At 48.9% G+C, this 14,705-nt stretch overlaps 1 protein-coding gene across 1 annotated transcript in view; it reads left to right on the forward strand.

The window, feature by feature from the left end:
* Positions 1 to 14,705, forward strand: part of LOC145394347 (uncharacterized) — a 54,927-nt gene that overhangs the window by 22,880 nt on the left and 17,342 nt on the right. Inside the window, exons 9-17 of the mRNA XM_080268223.1 lie at positions 36 to 1,272; positions 1,960 to 2,716; positions 5,102 to 5,221; positions 8,010 to 8,122; positions 9,222 to 9,789; positions 10,099 to 11,655; positions 11,710 to 12,823; positions 13,454 to 13,583; positions 13,955 to 14,190. Coding sequence (XP_080124349.1) covers positions 36 to 1,272; positions 1,960 to 2,716; positions 5,102 to 5,221; positions 8,010 to 8,122; positions 9,222 to 9,789; positions 10,099 to 11,655; positions 11,710 to 12,823; positions 13,454 to 13,583; positions 13,955 to 14,190 — 5,832 coding nt within the window. The remainder of the gene's footprint in view (positions 1 to 35; positions 1,273 to 1,959; positions 2,717 to 5,101; positions 5,222 to 8,009; positions 8,123 to 9,221; positions 9,790 to 10,098; positions 11,656 to 11,709; positions 12,824 to 13,453; positions 13,584 to 13,954; positions 14,191 to 14,705) is intronic.

The raw sequence follows: 14,705 nt of genomic DNA on the forward strand, positions 1-14,705 counted from the left end.
TGCACTGAGTTAAATATATCCCACCTGGACATCAGATACGAGGTTGAGAAGCAGATAGAGATTACGAGTGAAAGTGAGGGAGGTCCCGGTGAAGATGAGGATGCGACGGGGGTTACTGCTGGTGAAGGTGACAGAGTTGGGGACATATACCTACCCCAGAGCACTGAAGATGGGCACGTCGAGGAGGAGGAAAGTGACTCCAGACCAAACACACGTGCCCCCGATGGTGAAAGTGACTCCAGACCAAACACACGTGCCCCCGATGGTGAAAGTGACCATTACGACTTCATTAACCTGAATCCAATCACCAACCAAAGTGCCGCTACGAGAGGCGACTTGGAAGGTGAAAGTGACCACGACATTGACAGTCTGGGCGAACCTGATGGTGAAAGTGACGGGGAACCTGAACAAACGGTGACAGAGACTGCGGAGGAACGTGACATCGAAGTCCTCATCCAAGGCGGCGGATATAGTGAAGGTGAGGCTCTTGAAGTGGAAGCAGAAGCTAGTGAACATGATCCAGAACCTGAAGATGATGCCCGTAATACACGCGGTGGAAGTGGGGAACGTGAAACCCAAGACGTGGAAGGTGAAAGTGAAGAATATGATGAAAGTGTGGAACAAACTGAGAGTGCGGAACATGAGCTACCACATGAGGATATAGGCCATGAAAATGATAAGGTGGGCGAAAGTGTGGAAGATGAAATATCGCATCAGGATACAGCCCGTGAAAGTGATGGGGATGATGGAGAGAAAGTGACACCCGGTGAACGTGAGAGGAGGCGTAAGGTGAACGTGAGAGATGCCAGCTGCGACACGAACGACAGGACTCCCTCACGTTCCCCGTCCCCCGAAGAAGGTGAGAGTGATGAAAGTGACGATGGTGAGGCGGTGGGGGACATCTACGTGGTTCACTATCACGACGATGGGGACAGAGAAAGTGACGATGAGAGTTGGACGAACAGAATGAGAGAGAAAGAAGGTGAAGAAACGGGTGAACATGATGAAAGAACAGAAGATGAAAGCGAAGAATTAGATGAACATGAAGAAGGAAAAGATGAAGGTGAAGGCATAGATGAACAAGATGAAAGAACGAAAGATGAGAGAGAAGAACAAGAACATAAAGAGAAAAATGTGTGTGAGGAACGAGGGAAACAAGAGGAAAGAAAAGATGAAAGCGAAACAACAAGACGACATGATAGAACTGAAGATACAACAAAGAAACTGGAACAAGAAGGGGGAGAAAAGGATGACAGGGAGAAGACAGAACAAGTAAAGTGGAGAGAAAGGAAGAGGGATGATACGGAAGGAAATGAGGATGATACGGAAGGAAATGAGGATGAAAGCGTGAACAGAAAACTCGGCGGAAGAGAAGAAACGACACGAAACGAAAGAGTAGAAAGTCGAGGCGAACAGCAGCGAGAAACGAAGAGAAACGGTAAAGAAACTGAAAGTATGTGGAAAGATGAACGCGAAAAAGAACTGGCTAAGAACGACAGCAGGCGAGAGCAAGGAACCAAACAAGACAGGAGAAACTTACGAGAGGAGGAAAACGCTGAAGGTAAACAATCCACTAAGCAAAGACAAAATGGAGCAAGGGAGACTCAAATAAAAACCGCGCGGGCAATCGAAGTCATACATAACAAAGATAGGGCAAATGAATCGGGGTTTAGGAAAGATGTGTATAAACCAGGGGTGGAAGAAAAAAATAACGAAGAGGAGGAGAGAGAAAGCGTGATAGAAAGAAAAAGAGGAGGAGAAGGTGAAGGAAGAAGTAAAACTGAAAGAGACACCGTAACGAGAGAGGGAAGAAGAGAAGGAGAAGGAACAGTGGGAAGAGGAAGACTGGTACCTCTAGCATCGATGGAAGACTTAAGCGAGGAAAGAGAGGAGGAAGACAAAAGGGATGGGAAGAAAACACAGTACAATGAAGAAGTATTTATACGCGAACGAAACGAGGAATTGGAGACAGTCGAAGAAGAGGAGGAGGAGGACAATGACAGACACAAAGAAGATAATGAAGATGGGGAAAACGAAGAGGGAAGACAGAAAGAAGGCCGAGCAAGCGTAGGAGAGGAAGTAGTGGCTGAATGTTTTGATTTCGGAAGCAAGAGATGGGACCCTGAAAAGGAGAGGAAGGAGGAGGAGGAGGAGAAAGTGAAGAAAGACAATGACAGAGGTGAAGAAGACAGTAAAGATGAAGAAAACGAACAGATGAGACAGGCAGAAGACCAAAAGAATGCAGAAGAGGGAAAACCAGCTGAAAGTTCTCAGCGCAGAGGTGAGAAACGAGGCACTGAAGAAGAAGCAGAGGAGAAGAAGGAAGAAGAAAGGCACAAACGTAAAGAAACATGCAGTGAAAATGTAGAAAAGGAAGATGAAAAACAAGAATATAGTAAAAATGCAGAAGAGGCAAAAAATAAACCAACGAAAGACCGAAAATATACGGGACAGAAAGCACCAGGTGAATGTTTTGCCCGTGGGAGTGCGAGATGGGACGACACAAACTCAGCCGAATGTTGTGACCATCCGGGTGCGAGACGGGATATTGAGGACAGTATTGGTGCCATCGACGAGGAAGGCCAAGCTCTGACGGACAGCAGTGAGGAGGGGAGTGGATTTAGCAAAGGAGGGACGGAGGAAACTTATGGAGAGATGGAGGGAGACGAGGCGGCGGAGTGGGAGGATGACTGGAGGAGGAAACTGGATTTGGGGAGTACGTTTAGTGAGGACGATGAAGAAGTTCTGGTCTTCACGTACAGGAGACCTAGAGGGATGAAAGAAAGGAAGATGGAGGAGGAGAGGAAGAAAGAGGATGTGGAGGAAAAGAGCGAAAAGGAGAAAGTGGGAGAGAGGAAGAAAGATGTGGATGAAGAAAGGACGAAGGAGAAGGAAAAGAGAGGAAAAGAGGAAGAAAAGAGCGATAAAAAACACGAGGAAAGAGAGAAAAAAGATGAAGAGAAGGGGACGGGAGAAGAGGAGAGGGAAATTGAGGATGAAATGGGAGAGACAGATAAGCTAAAGGTAGACGATGGGAGGGAAGAAGTCAAACAGGGGGAGAAGGACGAGAAGAAAGAAACTAGCAAAGAAAAAATAAACAAAAATGAAGCCAATGAAGACTATATGAGGGAAAAGAGGGGAGCGAACAATGCAAGAGGGGAGAAGAGGGAAGAGGAGGAGAGAGAATGTGGTAAGGAAGGAAGAGAGAGAAACGAAGAAAAGGCAACAGAAGACAAGGAAAAGGCGGGGTGTGAAGCAGACAATAAAAAGACGAAAAATGAGAAGCAAATACAAGAGGAGAAAAGGGAAGAGGACATGGAGGAAAAGAAAGAAGGCATGAAAGATATGGAGATGTGGGCAGAGCATGAAAATGAAGAGGAGGAAATGAAAGAGAAGGCAATGGACACGGTAAAGGAAGATGAGGAAGAAAAGGAAAAAACAGAGAAAAACAACGCAGAGGAGGAAAAGAAAGAGAATACCGTAGATAAGGGGGAAGAGAAAGAAGAGGAGGGGGAAGAAGAAGCAAAGATTCATACAGAAGAGTGTAGAGAAAAGGAGGAAGAAAAACATGAAAACCAAGAAGAAGGAGAAAACAAGGAAGAGAAAGGAACGGAGAGAAGGGAGGGGGAGGAGAAAAAGGGAGAGAAAGGAACTGAAGGAAAGGAGGAGACAAAGAAGAAAGAAGAAACTGAAAAGGAGGTGGAAACGAAGGACAGGAAGGAAGAGGAGCAAACGGAGGAAACGAAGAAGAGAAAGAGGCCCAGAAAACCAAGGGTGAGGAAGAAGAAAGGGGATGGGGTGGAGGAAAGAGAGGGGGAATTAAGGAAGAGAGGAGGAAGAGAAGAGGAGGAGGAGGAGGAGGAGGAAGGAGGAAGACAAAAAGAGGAAACAGAAAGTGGAATAAGGAAGGAGAAAAAGAGGAGAAGACCGAGAGCTAGAAAGCCCAAGACGAAACCAGACGAAAATAAGGGAGAAGAGACGAAAGGGAGAGAAGTGGAAGCGAAAAACAGAAGGGAAAGAGAAGAGGAAAAGAGAGGCGAAAGAGAGGGAGCGAGAGACCCACTAAGGCTAATGGAGCCGAAGGAAGAAATAGCCGAAACAATGAGGGACGAAAACGAGGGCAAAGAAAATGGTGGGAAAACAGAAAGGCCGAAGAGAGCCGAAAGTCGGGGAGCGGAAAGGCCCGAAAAAAGAGAAGAGGGGGAGGAAGAAAAGGCCAATATTAAGTTAGAGGAAAGCGACAGGAAGGAAAATATACCAAGAGAAGAGGTGAAGACTGAAAAATCCGAATCTACGAAGGACGAATGCGAACGTCAACAACGCAGAGAGAAAACGGAGCCCAAACGTAGAAAATTGTGGGTGGAGGAGATGGAAGAGGGGGAACTGAAAGAATGGGATGAACTGGTAATAACAGATAAAGGAGGAGAGAGAACTGAAGAAAGAGGAAGGGAAGACACAGAAGAAGACAGAGCAAGACACGGGACAGACGATAAAAAAGGAGATGGGATTGAAGACAGAAGAGAAAAGGGATGTAGAACAGATGAAGTAGAAAGGAGGCATAACACTGAGGAAAATGGAGGAATAGAACAAATACGAGACGCAAAAGGAGGGAAGGAACACAGAGGAGAAGATATAAAAGAAAAGGGGCAAAGGAGAGAAGAGAAAGGAGAAACAGGGCAAGTAAGAGAAGAGGGAGAGAAGGAAGAGGAGGAGGGGAGTGATACGGAGGTCATCACCGAAATTGAAACAGCCACTGAAGACGACACATCTTACATGGAAGACTCAAGCCACATGGATGAGGAAGAGGAAGAACTTAGAGCTGTAGGAAGAAGAGAAGGAGGACGAAGAGAAGGAAATATTGAAGTAGGAAGAGGAGGAGGAGAAAGGGAAGGAAGATTGGAAGTTGGGGGAGAGGGAATAAAAGACCTAGGAACAAGACTAGAAAATGCAGTGAGAGGAGGGGTAACTGAGGAGAAAAAGGAGCTAGGGGCGGTATCTGAAATAAAATGGGGTGACAAAAAAGCAGATACTGGAGAAATGGGAGACGGGAAGGGGGTGGGAGGGGGAGTGGAGGTAGGGGGAGGTTTGGGGGAGGCTCTAGGGGAGGGGTGGGGGGAGCAGGACGCCCTAGAGCTGCTGAAGGAGGGGGAAATACAGGCTGTGGATCTCATCTTCAGTAGAGTCTTTCAGGGGTACAGCGACATTGACCTGCTGAGTGACAGTGAGGTGGAGCGCAGCAGAGAGGAATTGGCGACAGGAGGGGATGCAGAAGGGGAAGAGGTAAGAGAGGAAGGACAAAAGGAAAGAGGGATAGTAGGAGAGGAGGGAGAGACTGGAGAAACAAGAGGGGTGGCGGGACAAACGTTAGGAGAGAAAAAGATGAGGGAGGATGAAACAGGAGAGAAACGGAGGGATGAGGTAAATAGGAAAACAGGGACAACACGAGAGGAGGGAGGGACTGCAGGAGAGGGAGGGGGAGTAAAGCAGGAATGGGAAGTAGGAGGAGGAATGAAGGGGGGAGTAGAGGGTGGGAGAGAGGAGAATGGAGCTAAGGGAGGGAAGAAAGAAACGATAGATGGAGGAGGGGCAGAAACAGATAGAAAAACCAAAGGCGTTAATGATGGGAGTGAAGGACGGTCAGAGAGTGGAGAGATGGAAACACCAGATGAGACAAAGAGAGGAACAGAGAGAGGGAGGAAAACAAATGGAAGGGGAAAAGAGGCCAGTAAACGAAGCAGTGAAAACAAACAAGTTATGCCTCGAAGCCCAACCTCACCAGAATCACCACAAAAACAAAAACAAGACCTCGGTAACTATAGTGACCAAGTAACTGCTGAGCGGAAAGACGATGATACAAGTTCAAGCCAGGTCAAAGGTCAACCACACAAGGCCTCTGGGACCGCAAAGGATGTCAGGTCAAGGACTGAGAAAAGGTTAAAGAAGAGGGAGGATGAGGATGAAGAAGACGATGACGCTTGTCGGAGGGACAGGGGGGCATTCGACGGGCCAAATCGAAGGTCAGTAGAGCTTGACCCCCCTGCCCTGCCCTGACCTGACCTGACCTAAACCCTGTTGAGTGCCGTGGTATAATCCAGTGTCACTAACAACTTTCACCATCACCACTTCAATTGGCTGTTGTGGGTCTAACGAGGTGATTAGGGTGTGATCGCAGCCCGTTTTCTACGCAACAGAAACTGGGGTGTGAGTGTGGGGGAGGGACTGCGAGGAAAGGGGGCATGAAGAATCGTATCTTAACCCCTTCAAGTCAATGATCTATTTTTATATCTGATCTTGCTATCTCCGGACGATTTTCTTCAGTTTAGGAGGGATTTCTTGCGGCGAGGGACATAAGGAACACTATTTCTCGTCCCTCCAGTTCGAAGTCTATCCAGGGATGAATAAGATCGCCTGGAGATGGCAAGATTAAAATAAAAACATATCACTGAGCAGAAGAGGATATCGCACAACCTCCGTACACATAAAATACCATTCTGCATGTACAGTATAAAAAAAAAAAACGTAGATACCCCTGTTCTCCACACTATACACTGGAGGCATAACTTCAGTAGAATATTCACGGCATCTTGTAATGGTAGAGAACAGAACATAACACGGATTTCGAGTGTTCTATACGACTTAAATCATTAAAAGTTATTCTGCATCCTTTAAACCATGTTGTATGTATAGTCTCTCTCTCTCTCTCTCTCTCCTTTAATATCATATTTATTGCACCTGCATTTTCTGTACCTAACTTTCCCTTCATCTCTTAACTGCTCCCTTAAATTTCACCTCTCACTCTCTCTCCATTACCCTCTCATCCTCTCGCTCTTGAACTCCTTACCCATTAGGAGACTCCCAGGAAACGACCCCATTGAGTCCCATTAGAATCTGAGCCCCCATTGAGTACCATTAGAATCTGAGCCCCCATTAAATATCCTTAGGCCTTTAAATCTGCTCGTCTCTTCCCTTTCCCATTAAGATGCACACCTACTCCATAATTCCACCCATTATATCTCCCCATTTTCCCTTACCCCCACCCCCTAGCTACCCATTAAACATCCCCAGGCCTTCTTGATCCAGCCTCTCCCCATTACCCATTAAGAACTACAGCAAATCCATAACTCCTTCCAGAATATCTCCCAACTTCCTTATCTCCACCTTCCCCATCTCCCTTCATATCCATGCTATTTCCCCACACCCAAGTTCTTGTTTTACCTCCATCCCACTGACAAAGGACGTCTCCCCCTCTCTTACCACTATATTCCACCTTCCTATGATATAACTTTCCATACCCCCATTCTTTCTTCCTAACCCTATTCCACACCCTCTTCTTCCTGTCCCATCGTCCCCCTACCCACACTCATCTCCCCCACACAATACTCTTTACCCCCTTCTTCCACCCACACCCAACCCTACCCCGCTAGCTTCTCACATCTCCAACTCACATACCTATGCTTCCCCACACCCCTACTTCATATCCTATCCCCGAACCCATACAACTCCCCCCTACATTCCTATCCCATCCTGCCCCCCATCTACTCTTTACCCCTCTCCCATTCACACCCATCCTTCCCCAGTGTCCTCTCATGCCTCCTAATCTATGTTCCTATTTTTGCCACATCCCAATTCACACACACACACACACACACACACACACACACACACACACACACACACACATTCACTATCCCAATTTCCTTCCTAATCCATCCACACCCTCTCCCATTTTCTTTATTTCCCTTTCCCGCCGCATCACAAGCCCCAGCCCCCCATCCCGTCTCCCGTACTCAAACACCTATCTGCCTCTCCCCTTCCCACACCCACAGCCACAAAAGTACCCCAACCACAAGCAAATTAAACAGTTCTAACCTCCTCCCTCCCACACTTAGTCCCTTTTCCAATATTCCCCAGGCATTCCCCACACCCCCCCTCTTTCCCCCACCCACCCACAAGCCCTCCACTTTCCCCCCCATTTCCCCCCACCCCCTGACCCCCGTGTCCCCCTACAGAGCGGCTGAAGCGATCCTGTATGCGAACCCAGGCCACGCAGACGGATGTGGGACAGGTGCGCAAGTCGTTACCCCACCTGCCCTGCGCAACTACCAGTCCACAAGCGGAGAAGGTGACCACTGGGAGAAAGAGGAAGAGGGAGGGAGGGAGGGAAAGACAGAGGGGAAGAGATGGAGGGAGAGAAAAAGAGAGAGGAGGAGCAGGAGGGAGGGAAAGACAGAGAAAGGGCGGGAGAGGATGGAGGGGGTGAGTAGCAATATAGACGAGATGGAGGATGGAGGAAGAAACTGAGAGATATTGTAGCAGAGAGAGGGAAAAGTAGAATATACATGACAAGGTGACGCAGTGTGTGTGTGTGTGTGTGTGTGTGTGTGTGTGTGTGTGTGTGTGTGTGTGTGTGTGTGTGAGAGAGAGAGAGAGAGAGAGAGAGAGAGAGAGAGAGAGAGAGAGACGGGGGGGAAAGGGAAAGGGGGAAAAAATGCATACTGTGGAAGATGAGGAGACGATGGGTAGAAAAGGAGGAGGAAGAGATGATGAGAAAGGGAGAAGAAGAGGAGGTATGAGACAAGAAGATACAGAGGAAGTGAAGGATGACAAAAAAAAAAAAAAAAAAAAAAAAAAAAAAAAAAAAATACAGACGACAAAAATGATATAGAAAAAGATCGATAGATAAACGAGGAATGAAAGAAAATGGTGCAAAAAAAAAAAAAGCATGCATTCATACTTTTATTACTCTCTCTCTCTCTCTTTCTCTCTCTGCCCTAGTTAAATGATTTTGCATAACCGATTATGATACTAATCCACTACTAATATCACTAATGGCATCAAACTAATCCAATTCTCTTGTGTCAGTATACGGAAAAGGCAAGTAATTTCACTACTGGTATATAGATAAAAAGACAGATAAATAGACAGATAGATAGATAGATATAGATAGATAAATAGATATACGAGTATACAATGATTTACGCTGGTTTATATTAAACACATATTTTTGTAAAGGTTATAAAGTAAGTGGTTTTTATGATCAAGAAGGTTTTGTTTGTATAATATCCCTAAATAAGACTACATAACCATGCTAAGTAATATTATCTAGTGCCATCTTGAAATAAGGCAAATTCTCATTAAATACCTAGTGTTGTCTAGAATCAGTACAAAATACGCCCTGGGACCGAAGGAGATCTTAATTACCTAGTGTTATGTACCCCCAGGCTGAGATGATCTCCCAGGGTGCCCAGACCAACGGTGAGGGGGGGCGGCGGCGTCTGGTGAAGAGCCTGTCTGAGGTTGCCCGGTACGAGGGGCTTCAGTACGCCATCTACGACCTGGATGACCTCACTGACCCGCTCCTGCCATCCCGCACCTCCACCACCCACGGACCCCCGCCCTGCCCTCTCCGCTTCTCAGCCTACGATATCCCCCTGGACGAGGGACCGCCGCCCCCGCCCCCCCTCAAATTCCGACAGGATTACGACAAGCTGTCCATGAATGATTCACCCTCTTCTAAGCCACGCAGAGGCCTCCTTCAAAAAACTTTATCTGAGGGAGAGATCCTGTCAGAGCGGCGTCGGGCGCTGAGTCTGGCATCGGGTTACCTTGAGGTGGACATCAACGGGTACAGCGACACGGAGGAGGACGTGATCGAGCCCCAGTGTGTGGACGAGGTGGCACGTGACCTGTCCCGCAGCAAAATATTCACCCCTGACTCCTTTATCGAGGAGGAGGAGGAATTCCATGAGAATATGTTGCACAAGGCCATTCTGCCGGGCCCTGGGGAGCGCAGACTCTCCCACGACATCATACTGGCACCCAGGGAAGGCAAGATGTCACACGACCTATTAGAACGCAAATTGTCACACGACCTATTAGAACGCAAGACGTCACATGACCTACTAGAACGCAAGATGTCACACGATCTCTTACAAGACTCTGTGGAGAGAAGAATATCACAGGAAATTCTAAACTCTATGAGAGAACGTAGAAGATCACACGACATCCTAAAAACCACCAGTGAGCGCAGGTTTTCCCACGACATCCTGCAAGGGTCGAGGGAGCGGCGAGCATCACAAGACATCCTGCAGGACACAGGAGAGCGCAGGATGTCACATGAATCCACTGACTCAGACCTGAAGACATTTGACCCATCTGAGTTCCGGACAGAGGAGCAACTACAGGCGCAGCTGGAGGCCCTCTCTCTAGACTCCCTGGGTGACGTGCCGCCACCGCTGCCTGAGGCCAGTCTGTCCGTGGAGGGTGGGACGGGAGGACAAGGCGGCTCACCCACCATGTACCTAGGAACACCCTCCAGTGAGGCCCCGGTGGGAGGTGAGTTTGGAGAACACCTGGAAGAATCTGTGAGTGAGAGTCAGGTGACGGTTGTGGCTCGTGCCTTGGCTGCCTCACAGGGCATCCATTCTGACTCTGAAAATGGCAGCTTCCACCTGACGGACCCCTCCTCGGCAGCCACCACTCCCTCCACCCGCCACAAGTCCCTGGCCACAGCAGGCAGCTTTGACGAGGATGACCTGGAGGAGGACCTGTTGCCACGTATGAGGGTGTCAACTCTAGTCCAAAGCACCACCACGCTCTCTTCTATCGAGGATGAGCCAACAGATGCTAGTGAAAATGCCATCACCAACAGCACCACCTCCAGTGAAGTTGACCGGGCCATAGCTTGCTCCACTGACAATGACTATAGCTCCATCCGCAGTGGTGAGTCTCTCACCATTAAATCTGAGGTTTTGGAGGAGAAAGAGGAAGAAGAAGAAGAAGAGATCGAGTTTGAGGGTGAGGTGGTGATTGAGGAGAATATAATGGCACGGTTGGTGAAGCAGCTGAAGGGAGGAGACATGGTAGCAACGCCGATCAAGACTGCAGAGGGACGAAGACTTGCATCACCTGAGTCAGACTCCTCCAGTAGCTTATTTACTGAGCAAGAGACCTCACGTAGTCCAGCCTCAGGCACTACCAACACCATGACCTCCAAGTCCGACCTCTCCAGAACGGACTCCCACCCAACAGACCAATCAGAGACCTCGGAAGACTATGTGACAGCCACTGAGAACAGCAACTATGACCAGGACCTGCGCCGCTCATACTACTGTGAGGAGCGGCATGTCTCTTCACCCCCCACCATGGCTGACATCTACGAAGACGAGGCGCTCACACCCAAGATACAGAGTCCTGAGACGAGTGAGGTTGCGGCAGGGTATGCAGTGGAACATCACGAGCTGAGTGACATCACAGAGGGAGTCAGTGTGGCCAGTGACTTTGAGACAGCTCAGGACCTGACTTCACCTGACGGTGACACTACCACAACCTCCGCCAGTTATTACATCGACCACTCTGTTACCGAAGAGTCTGATACTGCCCTAGACTCCCGATCCAAGCCTGAAGTGCCACCCAAGCCCTCCTTCCTGCCCCGACCTGACCTCCCACCCAAACCTGATGTGCTGCCTAAGCATGATAGGAGGTCGCCTGGGCGAGAGGAGGCAGTGGTGCGTCGGAAGACAGGCGGCAGTGAGGACACCAGGACAGGAGCCATCAAGAAGCGCTACTCTGCCGGTAAAGTGCCTAAGGATGACAACCGTCGCTACTCCAGGTATTTTGAGGACAGTGACAAGGGTGAGTTGGCGGAGTCTGCGGGTGATGATGAGGGTGAGGATGATGGTGATGCTGAGGGTGAAGGCGATGGTGAAGGTCAAGGTGACAGCCAAGCATGGTCCGAGGAAGAACGGGAGAAGGCCAAACAGACCCTCAAACTGGACTTCCCTCCTGGCATCACCATGTTCGGGGAGGCACCAGGCTGGCCAGACCCAGAACAACTGCACACTGGGGAGGTGGAACGCAAGACACGAGTGTTTGACAAGACCAGGAAGGCAGTCAAGGTTGAATCTGGCAGCTCAGACAGCCAAGATGGCCGCCAGCCCACCAAGGCTGCAAAACATGATAAGTCAAAACGCAAATCTGATGAAATAGTCACAACACCAGGCATGGTGCGCAGTCCAGCCATGCATGAAGGTTTCAGACTGGAGGACTGGACACCTGTCAGAACACCTGGGACACCTGAGAGAACACTGGACCTCTTGGACTCCTCAGATGAGTCCTACTCTGAAACTCCCCGGCATCCCCCAAAGGGAAGGAGTCCAGGAAGGCGGACAAGGGAGAGTCCAGGCAAGAAAGCTGGGAGTCCAGGCCGCCCAGCTGACAGTCCTGTGAGGCAAGTTGGTGAAAAACACAGTCCAGTTCGAGTGGCTGGCAGGAGAGAGAGTCCACAGCGAGGTGTACTAGTGAGAGAGAGTCCAGAACAGCAACAGCCGTTGCGACACAGTCCTCAGAGAGTCGTTCCTCAGCAAGTGAGTGTCCCAAGAGAGTCTCCACCCAGCAAGCATCCTTCTGAGGTTGGTGAGGTAAGTGAGGAGCGACTACGACCAGCCGGGCCAGTGACGGGGTACCTACGTGCAGGCAGCACCAGCCCCACATCCCGGGGGCGACCGCTGCAATTACCAGAAGCCAAGTTATTAGCCATTGCGCCGCTGAAGGATTCCCGTCGAAGTGCCGAGTCTTTACGATCCATGAGCCCGGGGTCAGACAATGTGTTCCTTGGAGGGAGTCGAGAGGAACTGAACGACGAGAGGGCTGGGTTGTGTGTGCAATGTGGGGAACGGCCGGCCTCAAGAGAGGGACTGCTCCGACCTGCACCACCCCAGGTTCCCATCGAGCGCTGTCTGTCCGATCGAGACCCTTCACGAACCCGACCTGCCGCCAACTACAGGGCCAAGTCTGAGGAACGACATCTTTCCAGGGACTGGGGGTGAGTATGTCGGAGCACCATGTTTATCACGTGCCATAACACACAACCCCTTCACTACAATGTCGTTTTGTTAAAGGTTGTCCTGTTACTGCCACACAATTATATTCAGATTGGTACACAACCTTGCTCTCCCTCACCCAGAGTAAAGTCACCTGAAGGAAAGAAGAATTATAAACAGAGACCATCTTCATAAAGGGGTAAGGACAGAATCAGAGTCTACCTCATCGGCAAACTTACAGTCTCTATGTCCTCTCGTTTAACTTACTCTTCTAGCCATTCTAGTAGTTCCTAAAATCTTTCAGGTCACTCTTCTGTTCTTCCAATCATCCCTCCAGTCATTCTTAACACTCTTACTCTCAGTCTACACTGAATACTTCCAGTCATCTCTTCCCGTCACTCTAGCACTCTTTTCCCTTCCAACCACCCCACCAGTCACTCTTAACACTCTTACTCTCAGCCTACACTAAATACTTTCACTCTTCTCTTCCAGTCACTCTAACACTAACACCAACACTTCCAGCTGCTCTTCCAGTCACTCTAACACTAACACTTGATCTGCTCTTCCAGTCATCCTCACACTAGCAATTGCAGCTGCTCTTCCCGTCACTCCAGCACTCTTTTCCCATCCAGGACGACGGCTATCAGTCTGGAACACGGAGACCATCCTCGCCACGACATAGACGATGACGAGAAGGGCGTGTACCTTGACCCCTATCACGCGTCACCCTGGCTCTACGTGACCCCAAGCGACGAGGCCAAGGTGAGAGAGAGAGAGAGAGAGAGAGAGAGAGAGAGAGAGAGAATGGGTAGAGTGAGGTTAGAGCAAGAAAGGTTAGAGACAGAGTTTAGTGACAGAGGAAGAGGTACTGTAGAGAGAGGGATAGAGTGAGGTCAGTGCAAGAGTAGTAAAGAAAGGTTAGAGACAGAAAGAGTTTGAGAGAGGGATAGAGTGAGGTTAGATCTGTCAGTCCATTCATCTATCCACCCAACCATCCACTCATCATCCATCTATCCACCCATCCATCCACTCACCATCCATTCATCTATTCATCCAACCATCCATTCATTATCCAAATATCCACCCAACTCTCCACTCATCATCCATCTATCTCCCTATCCATCTATCCCCAGGTGTGGCGGAGGGACGAGGGATCACCTAGCCCTATCCCGGAACACGTTCGCGTCCCGGGTTTCGATCCAAGACCCGACTATCCCAAGCCAAGGGAAGAGGAAGAGGATAGCCACAGCCAACAGGAGGATAGGGGCGAGGAAGAGGTGGACACGGGGAAGGAGGAAGAGAGAGCGGAGGATGTTGAAGAGAAAGAGAAAAGTAAGTGGATAAATTTAAGGAGGAGGAGGAGGAGGAGGTGGGAATGACGATGAAGAGGATGGTGGCACAATACAGAAAGGAAGAGGAAGGAGAAAGAATGGAGGGGATAACAGAAAATTAAGAGATTTAAGAAGGAAGAAAAGGAGGAAAAGGAGGACAGGAAGAAACGAAAAAAAGAAAGGGAAGATGAAGAAAAGGAGAAAAGTCACAATGAAAGACAGATGCAGAGATACGGACATAGAGATACATACATACATAGATGACCAGACAGATATATTGATAAATACATAAAAATCTAATTCTCAATTGGTTTAATAATTACACCTATATTTACCAACCCCACCTCTCAACTACCCTCAGCCTGCGCCCGCGCGCCTTGTTAATTACACGTCCATGACACCTGTGGCTCAAAAAACTTACGACTCGTTATGGTATTCTCTCTCTCATATATCCTTCCCTACTGTCCTACCCTTTCAACCTTCATTCCTCTTTACTACCTCATTCCTCTCGTGTCTTCCTTTTTTCCTTCCTCGTCTATCTATCTATCTATCT

This window comes from Coenobita brevimanus, chromosome 27 (genome assembly GCF_032717465.1).
Source record: "Coenobita brevimanus isolate Jiangsu-jjx chromosome 27, ASM3271746v2, whole genome shotgun sequence".
NCBI classification, from domain to species: Eukaryota; Metazoa; Arthropoda; class Malacostraca; order Decapoda; family Coenobitidae; genus Coenobita; species Coenobita brevimanus.